General features: G+C 41.1%; 1 protein-coding gene across 12 annotated transcripts in view; it reads right to left on the bottom strand.

The window, feature by feature from the left end:
• The window catches only part of LOC128703472 (FH1/FH2 domain-containing protein 3), a 46,348-nt gene that overhangs the window by 14,078 nt on the left and 13,312 nt on the right, over positions 1-18,958 (bottom strand). For 4 of the 12 annotated variants that reach the window (XM_070081078.1, XM_070081075.1, XM_070081070.1 and 1 more), the window contains one exon: positions 4,093-4,285. Coding sequence is in view for 4 of the 12 variants with exons in the window: in XM_070081082.1 (XP_069937183.1) it covers positions 4,093-4,285; positions 5,030-5,104; positions 16,363-16,388 (294 nt within the window). In the remaining 8 variants the exon portion in view is untranslated. Of the gene's footprint in view, positions 1-4,092; positions 4,286-4,503; positions 4,708-5,029; positions 5,105-16,362; positions 17,189-18,958 lie in introns of those variants that run through there. The other 8 variants (XM_070081077.1, XM_070081074.1, XM_070081081.1 and 5 more) reach the window with 5 other exon arrangements.

The following is an 18,958-nucleotide window of genomic DNA, read 5'->3' as shown; positions in this document are numbered from 1 at the left end:
ATCCACACATAATATTCTATAACATTTAAGCATCCCAGAGCAATAAAATGCATATACAGTTCACTCATTACTTACCTTAAAATATTTGTAGTTTTAATGTAGGGTCAGAGGTGAGTAAACGCAATAAAACAAATGAGAGAGAGAGAGTGATACACCCTGTCAACTAATAATACGAATACCACCTGGTGGTTCACACTTACACTCACTCACCCATTTGACCATAAACAGAAATATCAATCTCAATCTCAAAATAATGAATCTTAACCAGTCATAAGTTGGCCTGTGATACTCCAATACTGAAACTATGTATAGTGCTAAAACAAAAGCATTCACATTGCTAAACTCACAACTAGTATTTAGTCACTTAGCCATAATACCAACTTACCTCATAATTTTGTAATATTTTAAACTTAAGATTTAATATAAGTCTGCCCGAAATGCCTAGCCATGCTAGGTGTTCTAGTGGTACACTCTGTAATTATTATTTTACTACATGTAAACCACACAATAACCAAATTCTGTAAACTCAGCATTGTAATACTTATAGAGAATAAACTTTGAATTTGAATTTGAATTTGAATTTGAGAGAGAATGAGTACTTGAGAGAGGACACTCGTGGAGTAAACAAACCAGGCGAACGTGAGTTATGTAAACAAAGTGTACACATCTGGTTTGTGTACAAGTTACATTGTGTACAAGTTGTCTCTACGTTGATACGGTAGAATAAATAAAGAGGAACACTCCCATTCTCATGTAACATCATTTTTTGGTAGGTAAGACACATAAGCAACAGTTAGGCAACTTTATTCCGAAAAGTTTCGCCTACACAGTAGACATCTTCAGTCGAATACAGAAAGTAGGCAGGAACAGTAGAGATGTGAAGACGATTGTAATCTTGTCTAACACCATTTTTTAGAAAAAATGACGCACTGAGTGAAGGCATACGAAAGGAATAATTTTCTACAGTTACCCCCTGTATCACATTTTCTCTTACGTTGGACTAGAGAAAATGTTATTCTTGCCATTACTTGTACATGTTGTCTGGCTACCACATCTCATATTTAAAAAAAAAAAAAAAAAAAAAAACGGCAGTATCACACCGAGGCAGAGTGGCCCAAAAAGAAAAATGAAAGTGTCTCTTTTTAAATTTAGTAATTTAAATGGCATTTTAGTCGCCTCTTACAACACACATGGCTTACGGAGGAAGAATTCTGTTCCACTTCCCCATGGAGATATGAGGAAATAAACAAGAACAAGGACTAGAAAGAAAATAGAAAAAAACCAGAGGGGTGTGTATATACAGTGGACCCCCGGTTAACGATATTTTTTCACTCCAGAAGTATGTTCAGGTGCCAGTACTGACCGAATTTGTTCCCATAAGGAATATTGTGAGTAGATTAGTCCATTTCAGACCCCCAAACATACACGTACAAACGCACTTACATAAATACACTTACATAATTGGTCGCATTCGGAGGTGATCATTATGCGGGGGTCCACTGTATATGCTTGTACATGTATGTGTAGTGTCACCTAAGTGTAAGTAGAAGTAGCAAGACGTACCTGAAATCTTGCATATGTATGAGACAATAAAAAGACACCAGCAATCCTACCATCGTGTAAAACAATTGCAGGCTTCCGTTTTATTTATTCTACTGTGGGGTGTATTTATCATCTTTATATGTTATGTATCGTGTTTATTATATAATTTTGAAAAAAAAAATCATAGCTGGATTAATAAAAATGTGTATATTAATGTAATATACGACATTTAATGAGACTCGGTGATTATTATTATTATCATTACGTACTAATATGGCATCACTTGTATAAGTCGTCTGGATAACACATCTCATATTTATGTTTATTTATTCTACTGTGGAGTGTATTTATCATCTTTATACGTTACGTATCATGTTTATATAATTTTGAAAAAATATCATACATGGATTAATGAAAATGTGTATATTAACGTAATATACGACATTTAATGAGACATAATGATGATTATTGAGCATTAATATGGCATCTTGAGACATAAGATACTCTTACTGATTTTAATGTGTACCTGCACACTAGCACAGTGTGTAAGTTTATTTAGGTACAGGTATACATAAGTATAATTATCAGAGTATAAATAAAATATGAAATAACTTTTAAAAACACTTGAAATTTTGGAGTTTCCAGAGACGTGGTGCTTACGGAGCTCATGGAGAATGTAAACAAACAGGGTGGGGTGCGGTGACCGTATTAGAAAGTCAGGTGGGGGGAGCCGTTTAGGTCATAATTTGAAATGACCGTATTAGCAGAACTCCATAAAGCGAAATGCCATGAAGCGGGGCCCTACCGTATATCTACCAAAATTTGCTGAGGTGCTAGGTAATTACCTCCATCATTTACACTACAAAGAAATTGTGAATGGGTTGTAGAGAAATAAATTTGAGAACTAGTAATCAAAAACACCTTCAACCCTCCTGATGACTGTAATAAATCTTAAGCTTTAAATGTGCATCAATCTGTGATTATCTCTCCATCGGTCTTATGTATTTTCTTCTTGTTGAGGGTTTCAAGGGCCACTCACAGCTTTCACTTATCAAGCTCTGCTTCCTGATGTATAGGGAAGAAATAATGCCCAAAGTTGGGCAATGACAGGAAAGGGAACAGGACTTTCCTTTGCAAACAGAAACAGGAACAAAACATTCTGAGTCAGGTCAGTTGGAGCCCATACCAAAGCCCCAGCAAATTGGGAGACCTACTCCCTCACCTGAGTTAAGTAACTTCTTGACTCAAGAAATCGTAATGACACGATTGCAAACAAACCATACCCCCGGCCGGGATTGAACCCGCGGTCATAGAGTCTCAAAACTCCAGCCCGTCGCGTTAGCCACTAGACCAGCTAGCCACAATAAGATTCATCCAACTAGGTATATTTCTACACCATAGGAAGGTTAGCACAGGCACCTCTGTGACCACAAATGCAAGTTTTTACAGACGAATCTCCAGCTAGCGTGGCCGTGACAAACTCTAGCTCAAGTCCCTTCACTGCCGTCAACATGGCTAAAGAAATCGTAATGAATCTTATTGTGGCTAGCTGGTCTAGTGGCTAACGCGACGGGCTGGAGTTTTGAGACTCTATGACCGCGGGTTCAATCCCGGCCGGGGGTATGGTTTGTTTGCAATCGTGTCATTACGATTTCTTGAGTCGTGTTGACAGCAGTGAAGGGACTTGAGCTAGAGTTCGTCACGGCCACGCTAGCTGGAGATTCGTCTGTAAAAACTTGCATTTGTGGTCACAGAGGTGCCTGTGCTAACCTTCCTATGGTGTAGAAATATACCTAGTTGGATGAATCTTATTGTGGCTAGCTGGTCTAGTGGCTAACGCAACGGGCTGGAGTTTTGAGACTCTATGACTGCGGGTTCAATCCCGGCTGGGGGTATGGTTTGTTTGCAATCGTGTCATTACGATTTCTTGAGTCATGTTGACGGCAGTGAAGGGACTTGAGCTAGAGTTCGTCACGGCCACGCTAGCTGGAGATTCGTCTGTAAAAACTTGCATTTGTGGTCACAGAGGTGCCTGTGCTAACCTTCCTATGGTGTAGAAATATACCTAGTTGGATGAATCTTATTGTGGCTAGCTGGTCTAATGGCTAACGCGACGGGCTGGAGTTTTGAGACTCTATGACCGCGGGATCAATCCCGGCTGGGGGTATGGTCAGTAACTTCTTGCCAAAACTTGTGAAACATGCGTAAAGTGGAAAAATGAAGCTGATCAATGGTGCCAGCTGGCCCAGTGGATAATGCGTCAGTCTGAAGTTTCATGACTCTCTGACTGCGGGTTCAAGCCCCACCTGTGGTATGGTTTATTTGCAATCGTGTCTATGATTTTGTGAGCCCCTATAATTATGTGTCCACTGGGCAGAATAAAGTGAGGATAAGTGTCCCATATAGAATGGGAGAAATTTGTCACTGATGCGAGAGCACAACACCCACATACCAAGGCTGGTACTGAAGTCATATTTTATTTCTCTCTGGTGTGTGAAAAAGTACAATGTGTACTTTTTCAAATTTAAACAAACATTTGTCAATACATACCTCTACGATCATCTTCCCGCCAGTCTTATTTCTCTCGCGGTGGTTTGCCTTCTTCTGAGTCTGTTGTAGTACACGCTCTCGGCAGGTCCTGTACTCCAGGGCAAACTCATTTATTGTTGAGCACACTTGTTGAACCTTAATGTCCTGGGCTAAGTGTTGTGGTGAACCCAACCACACTAGAAACTGCTGAAATCTGTAAACAAACACTGCTAGTTACAAACAATTTGCTGCACCAAAATTAGAAAATACATTAACCAAAGCTTTGTTATACTTCATTAATCAATCAAGAAAGACCGACAGAGTGAGACTGTGAAAGAGTAAATAATTCTTTATTAAAATTGGTTAATTTACTTACATAAAGGTGTTCATGTTGTAATATTGTTCACATTGTAAAATGCTGTAATACTTTACCTTTTACTTTAAAACAGAAACATTCTATTATTCCTGGGTCACCAATGATTCAAAGAAAGCACATTCACCAACATTCACTCAATTGTCATCTTTCCAGAAGTGCTGACATTACAGAGTATCCTCTGACTGCAACATCTCCACCCCTCCAGAGTGCAGACACTGCCCTTTCCACCTCCAGGACTCAAGTCCAGTTAACTGGTTTCCCTGAATAACGTCATAAAAATTTATGTAGAAAAAGCCACATGGGAATGGAAATCTTTAGCTCAAGATCCTTCAGACTTACTATGCAATGTTTGCAAAACTAGCAACAGATAGTAGGGGAAAAATTCTCTCTGAGGTGAAGCAGAAGTAAAGCGCCAGGCCATGTCACAGTGACTTATTCTGCACTGTTAAGATCATCTGTTTGCCAATGTATTTCATAAAATTTTGTATTATTAAAAATCCTTATTGATATCTAAAAATCTGACCATCTTGATATTTTCTTATAATGGTGCTAGACATTCAATACTGCTTCTGTGCTCCTTACCCAGTCATCATTCGCTGATAAATAATTCCCAGAACAAATATATGCTCTGCACAGTCTGCTAAAAACTCCAATATTCTGAAACACAAGGATGAAAAAGTTAGTGTTCATCTGTCTCCCACTCAACAGACAAAGGCTTACACTCCAACAGCACATCAAGTATTAAAAACCATTTGTCTCCATTCACTCCTATCGAATACGCTCACGCATGCTTGCTGGAAGTCCAAGCCCCTTGCACACAAAACCTCCTTTACCCCCTCCCTCCAACCTTTCCTAGGCTGACCCCTACCCCGCCTTCCCTCCACTACAGATTTATACACTCTTGAAGTCATTCTATTTCGTTCCATTCTCTCTACATGTCCAAACCACCTCAACAACCCTTCCTCAGCCTTCTGGACAAAAGTTTTGGCAATCCCACACCTCCTCCTAACTTCCAAACTACGAATTCTCTGCGTTATATTCACACCACACATTGCTCTCAGACATGACATATCCACTGTCTCCAGCCTTCTCCTCGCTACAACATTCATCAACCATGCTTCACACCCATATAAGAGCATTGGTAAAACTATACTTTCATACATTCCCCTCTTTGCTTCCAAGGACGAAGTTCTTTGTCTATCTTTGTTTATCACTTAACATGAATTAAACATTTTATGGAATATTATTATTTTTTTTTTCATTAACACACTGGCCAATTCCCACCAAGGCAGTGTGGCCCGAAAAAAAAAAACTTTCACCATCATTCACTCCATCACTGTCTTGCCAGAAGGGTGCTTTACACTACAGTTTTTAAACTGCAACATTAACACCCCTCCTTCAGAGTGCAGGACATAAATAACCATGAAGTAACATTTATGGAGAGATTCAGGAAAATCGGTAGGCCGGACTTAATTCCTGGAGATGGGAAGTACAGTGCCGGCACTCTGAAGGAGGGGTGTTAATGTTGCAGTTTTATAACTGTAGTGTAAGCATGCCTCTGGCAAGACAGTGATGGAGTGAAGGTTGATGAAAGTTTTTTTTTTTTTTTCAAGCTACCCTGCCTTGGTGGGAAATGGCTGATGTGTTAAATAATAATTAAGTACTCTACTGTACACCTAATATAGCACTGTACACACAATGTACAATTATGTTACAATAAACATTAAAAATAAAGGAATCAAAAGTACAGTTTACCAAGTGAATTTTGTCTATTATTTTTGCTAGAAGTGTTAAGTGCTGCAAGTTTGTTGTAACTATTTGCATGAGTCCATTTCACTGACCTAGGATATTGTGCGAGCATGAGTACCAACGTAGGCTAATTAATATGAGTGAGGAATGCCTCCTTCCTGGTGAGTGACCTTGAGACTGGCACTATAAGACCCGCATGCCACTCACACCCATACTGCGTGTGTCTAGTGAGGTGAATGTCCCTTCCTCGACTTTCCTATTCACCGGTATCCCTTAACTCATTGCCATTATCTACATATGGCATAAGGGCGGGTTTAGCTGATCCAGGCCAAGCAGCACTCCAAGCCAGACAGTCCAGGCGAAGTTAGTCTGCAGCCACAGCTATTCTGAATCCCAGCACGTCTTATTGAATGTTCTACAGTGTTCCGCTGTACCATTGTTTTCCTGCATTGAGAAAGCAACTCCCGGGTAGTGCAAGCCAGCGCTGCCGAGGAAGCCAGTGTGAAACCTGCTTCCATTGTGTCTGCACTGCTTTGCATTGCCAGTAAAAGCAAATATTTACATAGTGGCTTAGTGTGGGCTGATAAGCCAGATGGCTTTAAAGAGTGAGCAATGTTAGGTAGAGCATGGTCTCTACCACCATCACCCACATATCTCTCCATGCTTGTACTGTTCAAATCACCACTTGCAGACCGGGTGAAAAAAGAAGATATTCTGAGCGCCAACGAAGAGGCTCTGTGAGTCGTCAGAGAGCGCATATTCACCCCTCAGAAGTCGACTGTCAAAATGCTGTGTAACTACATCACCTTTCTTTCACCGCTACACTAGGATTATTTCTGACCATCCGCAACAGTGTTTTACTTTATAGACAGTTAACTGTCATTTGTAAGCCTGTATTAAGACTTTAAAAGGCTCAAAGTGTATTTCAGTGTAGTGACTCCTTACATTTATTAACACAGTGTAATATATGCTTTGCTCAGTGTAACTGTACTATTAAATGCGGTTACATAATTAAGTTGCTTGTCCTAGTGTCAGTGCTGTGTTTTCTAATACATTTTCTCGTTCAGACAAACTTTACTGCTAAATTCCCAGTACTATTTCAAATTGCACTGTTCATCTGTGGTGTGAATGTGTAACTTATGCTTTGCATTTCTACTGTGAACAAGCTTACTCCTGCATAATGTTCAGTTTCATGAATACATTCTCTCTTGAGTAATTTGGTTACCTTTAAACTGTGTTAAGCAAGAGTCAGCCTGTTAACATCTATGTTCCTTGCCATCTCATCTAGTGGGTTTAGTGCCTAGTTAAAATTGTAATAGTAACAATTTACAATCATTATATTTCTAGTTATACATTGTGTAAATTGTTTTAGACTACAGTGGACCCCCGCATACCGTTGGCATCACATAACGTTTAATCCGCATACCGCTCGCTTTTATTGCAAAAATTTTGCCTCGCATACCGCTCAAAAACCCGCTCACCGCTCTTCGTCCGAGACGCGTCCAATGTGCGCCCTTAGCCAGCCTCACATGTTCCGCCGGTGGCATTGTTTACCAACCAGCCTCCGCGGTAACATCCAAGCATATAATCGGAACATTTCGTATTATTACAGTGTTTTTGGTGATTTTATCTGCAAAATAAGTGACCATGGGCCCCAAGAAAGCTTCTAGTGCCAACCCTACAGCAATAAGGGTGAGAATTACTATAGAGATGAAGAAAAAGATCATTGATAAGTATGAAAGTGGAGTGCGTGTCTCCGAGCTGGCCAGGTTGTACCAACGGTGGTACAGCTGCTGCTGCTGCTGTACCACCGTCAGCTGCTGCTGCTGCTGTAGTACCGTCTGCTGCTGCTGTAGCATCGTCTGCTGCTGCTGTAGCACTGTCAGCTGCTGCTGCTGTTGTACCACCGTCAGCTGCTGCTGCTGCTGTTGTAGTACTGTCTGCTGCTGCTGTAGCATCGTCTGCTGCTGCTGTAGCATCGTCTGCTGCTGCTGTAGCACTGTCAGCTGCTGCTGCTGCTGTACCACCGTCAGCTGCTGCTGCTGCTGTAGTACCATCTGCTGCTGCTGTAGCATCGTCTGCTGCTGCTGTAGCATCGTCTGCTGCTGCTGTAGCATCGTCTGCTGCTGCTGTAGCACTGTCAGCTGTTGCTGCTGCTGTACAACCGTCAGCTGCTGCTGCTGCTGTAGTACCGTCTGCTGCTGCTGTAGCATCGTCTGCTGCTGCTGTAGCATCGTCTGCTGCTGCTGTAGCACTGTCAGCTGCTGCTGCTGCTGTACCACCGTCAGCTGCTGCTGCTGCTGTAGTACCGTCTGCTGCTGCTGTAGCATCGTCTGCTGCTGCTGTAGCACTGTCAGCTGCTGCTGCTGTTGTACCACCATCAGCTGCTGCTGCTGCTGTTGTAGTACTGTCTGCTGCTGCTGTAGCATCGTCAGCTGCTGCTGTAGCATCGTCTGCTGCTGCTGTAGCATCGTCTGCTGCTGCTGTAGCACTGTCAGCTGCTGCTGCTGCTGTACCACCGTCAGCTGCTGCTGCTGCTGTAGTACCATCTGCTGCTGCTGTAGCATCGTCTGCTGCTGCTGTAGCATCGTCTGCTGCTGCTGTAGCACTGTCAGCTGCTGCTGCTGCTGTACCACTGTCAGCTGCTGCTGCTGCTGTAGTACCATCTGCTGCTGCTGTAGCATCGTCTGCTGCTGCTGTAGCATCGTCTGCTGCTGCTGTAGCATCGTCTGCTGCTGCTGTAGCACTGTCAGCTGCTGCTGCTGCTGTACCACCGTCAGCTGCTGCTGCTGCTGTAGCATCGTCTGCTGCTACTGTAGCATCGTCTGCTGCTGCTGTAGCATCGTCTGCTGCTGCTGTAGCACTGTCAGCTGCTGCTGCTGCTGTACCACCGTCAGCTGCTGCTGCTGCTGTAGTACCGTCTGCTGCTGCTGTAGCATCGTCTGCTGCTGCTGTAGCACTGTCAGCTGCTGCTGCTGTTGTACCACCATCAGCTGCTGCTGCTGCTGTTGTAGTACTGTCTGCTGCTGCTGTAGCATCGTCTGCTGCTGCTGTAGCATCGTCTGCTGCTGCTGTAGCATCGTCTGCTGCTGCTTTAGCACTGTCAGCTGCTGCTGCTGCTGTACCACCGTCAGCTGCTGCTGCTGCTGTAGTACCGTCTGCTGCTGCTGTAGCATCGTCTGCTGCTGCTGTAGCATCGTCTGCTGCTGCTGTAGCATCGTCTGCTGCTGCTGTAGCACTGTCAGCTGCTGCTGCTGCTGTACCACCGTCAGCTGCTGCTGCTGCTGTAGTACCGTCTGCTGCTGCTGTAGCATCGTCTGCTGCTGCTGTAGCATCGTCTGCTGCTGCTGTAGCACTGTCAGCTGCTGCTGCTGCTGTACCACCATCAGCTGCTGCTGCTGCTGTAGCATCATCTGCTGCTGCTGTAGCATCATCTGCTGCTGCTGTAGCACTGTCAGCTGCTGCTGCTGCTGTAGCACTGTCAGCTGCTGCTGCTGCTGCTGTAGCACCGTTGTTGGTGTGGCTTATTGAGAATACCAAGAAACAATTAACCCCAGAGGATTTGCCACCCAGGATAACCCAAAAAAGTCAGTGTCATCGAAGACTGTCTAACTTATTTCCATTGGGGTCCTTAATTTTGTCTCCCAGGATGCAACCCACACCAGTCGACTAACACCCAGGTGAACAGGGAAAAATGCCTGGAACTAGTGCTCATATTGGTGAATTTAAAGCCAGCAAAGGTTGGTTTGAGAGATTTAAGAATCGTAGTGGCATACACAGTGTGATAAGGCCTGTTCTGGAAGAAAATGCCAAACAGGACCTACAGTACTCAGGAGGAAAAGGCACTCCCAGGACACAGTGTCTCATCAGTCATTGCTGCATCTTCAATAAAAGTAAGTGTCATTTATTCTTCATTTAGTAGAGTAGTACATGCACAATATATATTGTGCATGTACTACTCTACTATTGTGCATGTATCCTTCTCTTTGTGTGTAGGAAAATGTATATTTCATGTGGTAAAAAATTTTTTTTTCATACTTTTGGGTGTCTTGCACGGATTAATTTGATTTCCATTATTTCTTATGGGGAAAATTCATTCGCATACCGATCATTTCGCATAACAATGAGCCCTCTTGCACGGATTAAAATCGCTATGTGGGGGTCCACTGTATTTGGTCAACTGGATTGTAGTGTTCAACTTCTGACACACCAAGTGAATGACTGCAGACTCGCACTAACACATAATAAACATATTAAACTAAAACACTGGTACCTCTCCAGAAGCTGGGCCTAGTGTGTGACCTTAAGAAGTTGAGAGTGTTTTTATCACGGCCAGCGGTGTACCACTTTCACCCATATTTACATCACCACAAGTGTATTCTAAGTGATAATGTGTGTACTTGGTAACACTTGTCATACATAGTAATGCATGTGTAAGTGAGATTGTTTAGGTACTGGTTCATCTATCTACAGTTGCACACTTATGCATGCATACATACATAGCATATATAGTAACATGTGAGTTCCCCAGGATGGACCAAGGAAGTTGGCCAGAGTGATTTATCTCATTGTCATTGCAATATTACCTAGTTACCATTTTTTTTTTCTGAAGTAATATTGTTTACAATCTATGGTTGGGGTAAGAGGTTGTCCTCAGCATTTATTGTGATGTCCGCTATATTATTATTTCAGTAGATATATATGGTGGCAGTAGCCTGAACTGACTCAAGTGGAAGTTATCATTGAATTTGAACCTCTTGTTTAATGTGATATATGTCAGAATTCTAATTTTATGATCAATATTACCTACTTTCTCTCCCTCTCTCTTCATCTTTGTAATTTGTGATTAGGTGTAAGACCTTGCCTGTACCATCCATTATATGTATCATATTATTAACAACATATGTTGTGTATCTTTAAACGTATATGCTTCTAAACTGTTGTGTTCTGAGCACCTCTGCAAAAACAGTGATTATGTGTGAGTGAGGTGAAAGTGTTGAATGATGATGAAAGTATTTTCTTTTTGGGGATTTTCTTTCCTTTTTTGGGTCACCCTGCCTCGGTGGGAGACGGCCGACTTGTTAAAAAAAAAAAAAAATTATTAACACACATACAAGAAGCCTCTGAATGTATTCTTAGTGAGGTGTGTATCGTATTAAGTAGTAGTGACCTGAGTTAAGTATAATTGGAAGTGTTCATTGAACTTGAACCCTTGTGCCATTTGATCTGTTTTAGACTTCTGACTTACTCTTGCATAAGCTATAAGGGGAAGGTAAGGGAGGAATTCTTGCGTTGTGAGTCTTATATGAGATAGCATCACCTGCAAACATGGCAACTGTCATAGAGGAACCTATTTCAGCAGGTAATGGAAATGATGATAGCTTCCAGATCTTTAAAAGTAAACAAAGGAGAAAAAGTGAGAAAGGGTTAGAGCACCGACGTAGTCAGGCTCACTTGACTCATAGGCAATGTGAAACTAAGTGCCTTTGGTGCACAGAGGGTGCAAGAAGTCTTTCTTCAAAGGAAGAATGTGATAAACTGAACTTCCCTGACAACACCCTGCTGCCTGCTAAGTGTGCATGGCTAATGGAAGCTGTAAAGAAACATCCTAACTCAAGGATCCAATTTAGGAAAAACACACACAACTTTGTGTTTGTGGAACAGAATGAAGAACTGATCATTGATCTACTTAGTACACCTTATGGGGGTATTAAGCTGCTCTGCCCTCCATCAGACACTCACCACTATAAAAAATGGGTCAGTATCATAATCTTTGGATACCCTCTCTACATGGACTCATCCCATCTGACTCTAAGTGAGCATATCATCAAGCCTAAAAGACTTAAAGGAAAATCCCAAATTATTGCCAGTTGGGTAGGCCCTGTGCCCCTCCCTCGAAATATATGGGTGCCTGGCCTACGTTTCCTAAACATCAAAGTGTGCCTACCCCCTCGACGCAGGTGATACAAATGCCAGCACTATGGCCATGTTGCAGTTGACTGTGAAATACTACATTCTTGGTGTGGTAAGTGTGCTGGGAAACATTCTACTAGAGAATGCACAGTAGGCCTTGACAGCCAAAAATTTAAGTGTATTAACTGTAAAGAAGTTGGGGTTACAGTTTCCCTCAAGGACTACAGTCAGAACCCAAACAACCTTCGACATAAACCTGATAACAGTCCTTTAATGATAACTGAGGATGAGGCCATCCAGTCTACCATAGCCAGAGCTGAGACTGAACCTCTGCAAAGTACGGAAGAACCCAACCTCACTGCAAAGGATTCTGGTGATACCAGAATGCCATCACACACACTAGTTGTGGAGGAGCTAGCCATCCCTGCTAGCACATGTGGAACTACTGATCTGCCACTACTGATACCTATGCCTACACCTGAATATGGGGATGAGCTTGTCATTTTTACCAACACACACAACTACAACAGTCAGACGGACACCACACAGGTAACCCCCCTGGAAACTGGAGATGAGTCAGATGCACAAGACCTACCTGCAATGAATAATGATGAGGCAGACTTGCCACAGGCACCATCAGAGAACACTAATGTAACCATGGCACCTGTTAAGGTGATAGGTGTTAAAGAAAGCACTAACTCAGAAGTGCCATCCTCCGGAGAGGCATTGGATTCGCCTGACCTTCCTCATATTATAACAAATTTGCAGAAAAAAATTGAGCATCTTCAACAGATCCTGACAAGTTTAATAAATATATGTAATCAGGATGATGCTCTTGAGTATGGTGATGATGTCAAAAGTGCAGCAATCTCCGTTCAGTTTCAAGCAATTTGTAAGAAAGAAGCCCATGACTCTTGGCTTCAACACTTGCCTTTTAACTGGCTGCCAAGATGCCGAAAAATGCTTAAAAATAAAGGTTCAGAAGATAAACACGTACAAACTATGTTATTTGCTCTTAAGTGCCTGCACACTATAGCCAAAGCATAATAGTTTTACCATCTTATGAGCAAGAGATTGTAATAACTCACTACATTGGATACATTACAAATCTTTTCATGGAACATTGCTTCCATCAGGAAGAGGTTGCCTGACTTACATCATATTAGTGCAACCAAGAATATTGATGTCATCTGTTTGCAGGAATGTAGACTGAAAGATGGAGCGCCTCCACCAAACTTGCCTGGATATGCAGCTTATAACCTAAGGTCAACCAACTGTTGTGTGATGTATGTCAGAAAGAACTTGCCACATTCACTCCTTTCCTTGCAGAGTCAAGTTAACATGCAGTATCATGGTGTCAAAGTATATGCAGGATATTTTTCCATAAACATTTTTAATCTCTATGCCCCAGCGAACCAGCTTCGACCTGATGCTTTACCAGATCGCATCAATAGTGAACCTACCATCATTCTTGGAGACTTTAATGCCAGACATAAAAATATTGGTGGGGTCTATAACAAACACCAATGGAACTAAACTAGTGAAATTGCTAAATGAGCATGATAATGTTCGAATTGTGGGCACTACTGAGTCTACTCACATATAAGGTGGCACACTAGATCTGTGCCTTGGATTTAATACATCATATACAATGCATGACTCTGTCATAGTTGATGATCTTCTATCTGATCACTTCCCAAGACTAACAACTGTCAATCTTGATCACATCTCCAGCAATCAAGAAGCTAAATTCAGAAGGAGGAACCTTATTCTCAACCAATAACACGAGATAACTTTATTAACCACTTGGATCAATGGTATAAGAATTACCAGCCCACTGGCACACAAAAATTTAATGATGATTTAGTTACCACTATTGAGACTGTCCTCACAGATCAAGTGGGCAGGAAAAGGAAACATAGACCTTCCACTATAAATAACAATAAAAACCAATGTAAATACTATAATGATCCAGAGTTACGCAATCTAACACATGCAGCTAGGAGGATTGGTAAAGCATACCATGAATGTAGAAACTCAGACCTGCTCAGAACGTTCCAAGCTGCACTAACAAATGCAAGGAATAGAAAGCAAGAACTTAGGCAACAGGAATGGGAACAATTTGTTAGTGGATTAAATAGGTCCACCTCTAAGTTTGGCTTGGAAAGGTATAAATAAAATAACCAGGAAAAAGACTGGCAATGTTGCTCATCCCTTTCCTCTTGAAAAAGCAAATGACCTCATAAATGACTGGTCCAAAACATCCAGGCATGAAAACCTTCCATCTCATATTAGAAAAAATTTAGAGAGTACTTCCGAAGAAATGTTGAAACTGATTAATTTTATGAGCCAAAATATTGATGAGAGTGATTGCCTCTTCACCGAGTATGAATTAGATAATGCATTAACTAAAGGTCGATCAACTGCTCCTGGAGAGGATGGTATAACCTATGACATTCTCAGAACTCTAAGGCACGTGCCTGATAATCCTTTGTTGGCACTGTATAATCTCAGTTACATTGAGGCGTTCTTCCTACTTCCTGGACCAATAGTCTCATTGTGACTATCCTTAAGCCCCAACAGCCTGATACATTTAGACCAATCTCCTTAACTAGTTGTCTTTGTAAAACCTTTGAAAGAATGATACTTAACAGACTGTACTACAGAATCAGACACCAACTTTCCCCCTACCTCTATGGGTTCATGAAAGGTAAAAGTATGCAGAACTGTATTTCCACCTTTCTCACTGCACACACCTCTACTGGTTTTACCACTTTTCTTGATCTAAAATCTGCATTTGATATTGCGAACAGAACCATTATACTACATAAACTAGCCAAAATGAATACTAGTGGTAGCTTACTCTGCTGGATAATAGGATACCTGTCAAATAGAGTATCCTCTGTCCTTTATCAAGGCTTTAGAAGTGAGACTAAAGAAATGTCTTTAGGTACACCGCAGGGAGGAGTTCTTAGTCCCATGCTATTTAATATTCTGATTAATGGTCTCCTAAATGCTCTGCCTGCCTCACCTAAACATATAGCTATAAGCTATGCTGATGACATCATGATACATACAATAGGGCATAAGAAGATGAGCACCATTCTTAATGAAGTTCAAGCAATTTGTAATCGACTAGGCCTCATAATATCCTCCTCTAAAACAAAGATATTAACACGCAAATGACATCCCCCACCCATCTATCTGCAGGGTGAAATCATTAGCTACGTTAAAACCTACAGATATCTTGGTGTAGATGCACCCTTTAACAAATCCACTATACCACAACTAAATAAGAAATGTAAAGTAAAAGGACACGTGTGCAACTAATGTGACATTTTATTGTGGCAACGTATCGCTCTCCAGGAGCTTTATCAAGCCATTACAAACAATACATGGACACAGAGGGTATATAAAGGCTCAGAGTGAGGTGCAATACTAGTGAGGTACCATTTCGATGTTCACTAGTGGTGGTGGTAGTAGTAGTAGTAGTGACAAAAGTAATATAATATGGTAGAGCAATTAATTCATACATGAGTAAAAGGATATAAAAGCTATTACTTGGGTAACATAAAAATAGTTTGGACAAATATAGAGTTATAAGAGGCAGCTTGTTTCAGTGTTCACTCTCTGTAATGTGCTTTGTGTAGTATAACAAAGCACATTTTATTGCCACAATAAAATGTCACATTAGTTGCACTTGTGTACTTTTACTTTACATATTGTCGGTAATTCTACCAACTTTATTAAATAAGAAATGATAAGATAGGCTAAATGCTCTCAAAGCTGTTGCTGGCTACAACCCCAACTATGGTGCTAATGTGAGAATCGTGAGAATGATGTACATAGCCTATGTTAGGTCCTTAATTGATTATGCTGCTCCCATGTTGATATTAGCTAGGGAAAGTTCTCTCTGACCCTTGGAGTTAATGCAGAATTAAGCTCTCAGAATTATTCTTGGGTGTCCCAGATCTACAAAGGTTCTTAATATGAGGAAGGAGCTTGGTATTTCTAGTATCAGTGATAGGATTGTCGAGATTAACACTGTACTCGGTATTAGAATGTTGAGAAATGAACCAGACTCTGTCACAATGAATCTTACCAAGTGTCTAGAGGTAAATACACACAGATCTAAATGGATTGTGAAAATGTGCAATTGCATTAAGTTTTATAACCTGCATGAACTGTATCACTGTAGGCAACAAGAGCATTTCACCCCTCCATGGAAGATGTGTTCATTTAATATCACATACCTGCAAGTCCCTCCCAAGAAGCTCATTGCTAGTAATCCCTTCCTTAAATCACTTGTTAAAGCAACTGCTCAAGAAGAAATTTCTCGCCTAGCTGGTAGTAATAAGTTATCACAAGTTATATACACTGATGGATCTAAACAGGAGTCTTCTGGCAGGGCTGCATCTGCTCTTGTTGCCACCTCCCTAGTTAAGAACGATAATAAATTTGTTGAGTTAGGCATAAGAATTAACAACTGGGCGTCTACACTGCAAACTGAATTGTTTGCAATCCTAATGGCGCTAAAGCTAACCTATGACACCGAGCTTGACTCTATCATCATTACTGATTCTATGTCATCATTGAAGGCTCTTGACTCGTATAATGACTCCAATAACATGCTCATTGGAGAAGCCAGGTATAGATACTCAAAAATCAGGGACAAAGGAATTGATGTACAGTCGCTATGGATCCCATCACACATTGGATTACTCCTTCATGATAAAGCTGATATGTTAGCCAAGAAGAGTACCCAGAAAGAGAATGTAGAATATAACTTTGGTATAACTGTGTCTAGCATTAGGAATAATATTAGGAGAGAAGTAAATAATGAAAATGATTGTTATAGGAATGCAATTAGAAGCCTGAGTAGATCTATAACCCACTATAATAACATGAACGTAGATAAGTATGTTTATGAAGCAACGTGCAATATGAACAGACTGACTGATGTTGTAGTGGCCAGGCTTAGGCTTGGTTACAAGTACTTCTGGCAGTTTGGGAGACACACAGATGATCAAACTAAATGTAAATTATGTGATCAGGCATATGGTCACTGTTTTGAACACTATGTGCTTAATTGTCCACTTATTGAGGAATATAGAGATACACCCTACCAAATTCATCCACCAATCTCTGCAACTTCTCTTCAGAATCTCCCAAGAGCACAGTGTCATCAGCAAAGAGCAGCTGTGACAACTCCCACTTTGTGTGTGATTCTTTATCTTTTAACTCCACGCCTCTTGCCAAGACCCTCGCATTTACTTCTCTTACAACCCCATCTATAAATATATTAAACAACCACGGTGACATCACACATCCTTGTCTAAGGCCTACTTTTACTGGGAAAAAATTCCCCTCTTTCCTACATACTCTAACTTGAGCCTCACTATCCTCGTAAAAACTCTTCACTGCTTTCAGTAACCTACCTCCTACACCATACACTTGCAACATCTGCCACATTGCCCCCCTATCCACCCTGTCATACGCCTTTTCCAAATCCATAAATGCCACAAAGACCTCTTTAGCCTTATCTAAATACTGTTCACTTATATGTTTCACTGTAAACACCTGGTCCACACACCCCCTACCTTTCCTAAAGCCTCCTTGTTCATCTGCTATCCTATTCTCCGTCTTACTCTTAATTCTTTCAATTATAACTCTACCATACACTTTACCAGGTACACTCAACAGACTTATCCCCCTATAATTTTTGCACTCTCTTTTATCCCCTTTGCCTTTATACAAAGGAACTATGCATGCTCTCTGCCAATCCCTAGGTACCTTACCCTCTTCCATACATTTATTAAATAATTGCACCAACCACTCCAAAACTATATCCCCACCTGCTTTTAACATTTCTATCTTTATCCCATCAATCCCGGCTGCCTTACCCCCTTTCATTTTACCTACTGCCTCACGAACTTCCCCCACACTCACAACTGACTCTTCCTCACTCCTACAAGATGTTATTCCTCCTTGCCCTATACACGAAATCACAGCTTCCCTATCTTCATCAACATTTAACAATTCCTCAAAATATTCCTTCCATCTTCCCAATACCTCTAACTCTCCATTTAATAACTCTCCTCTCCTATTTTTAACTGACAAATCCATTTGTTCTCTAGGCTTTCTTAACTTGTTAATCTCACTCCAAAACTTTTTCTTATTTTCAACAAAATTTGTTGATAACATCTCACCCACTCTCTCATTTGCTCTCTTTTTACATTGCTTCACCACTCTCTTAACTTCTCTCTTTTTCTCCATATACTCTTCCCTCCTTGCATCACTTCTACTTTGTAAAAACTTCTCATATGCTAACTTTTTCTCCCTTACTACTCTCTTTACATCATCATTCCACCAATCGCTCCTCTTCCCTCCTGCACCCACTTTCCTGTAACCACAAACTTCTGTTGAACACTCTAACACTACATTTTTAAACCTACCCCATACCTCTTCGACCCCATTGCCTATGCTCTCATTAGCCCATCTATCCTCCAATAGCTGTTTATATCTTACCCTAACTGCCTCCTCTTTTAGTTTATAAACCTTTACCTCTCTCTTCCCTGATGCTTCTATTCTCCTTGTATCCCATCTACCTTTTACTCTCAGTGTAGCTACAACTAGAAAGTGATCTGATATATCTGTGGCCCCTCTATAAACATGTACATCCTGAAGTCTACTCAACAGTCTTTTATCTACCAATACATAATCCAACAAACTACTGTCATTTCGCCCTACATCATATCGTGTATACTTATTTATCCTCTTTTTCTTAAAATATGTATTACCTATAACTAAACCCCTTTCTATACAAAGTTCAATCAAAGGGCTCCCATT

The sequence above is a fragment of the Cherax quadricarinatus genome, unplaced genomic scaffold (genome assembly GCF_038502225.1).
Source record: "Cherax quadricarinatus isolate ZL_2023a unplaced genomic scaffold, ASM3850222v1 Contig1616, whole genome shotgun sequence".
In the NCBI taxonomy this organism is placed as follows: domain Eukaryota; kingdom Metazoa; phylum Arthropoda; class Malacostraca; order Decapoda; family Parastacidae; genus Cherax; species Cherax quadricarinatus.
The sequence above is the reverse complement of the archived record's forward strand: the minus strand, read 5'-3'. Positions and strand labels throughout refer to the sequence as shown.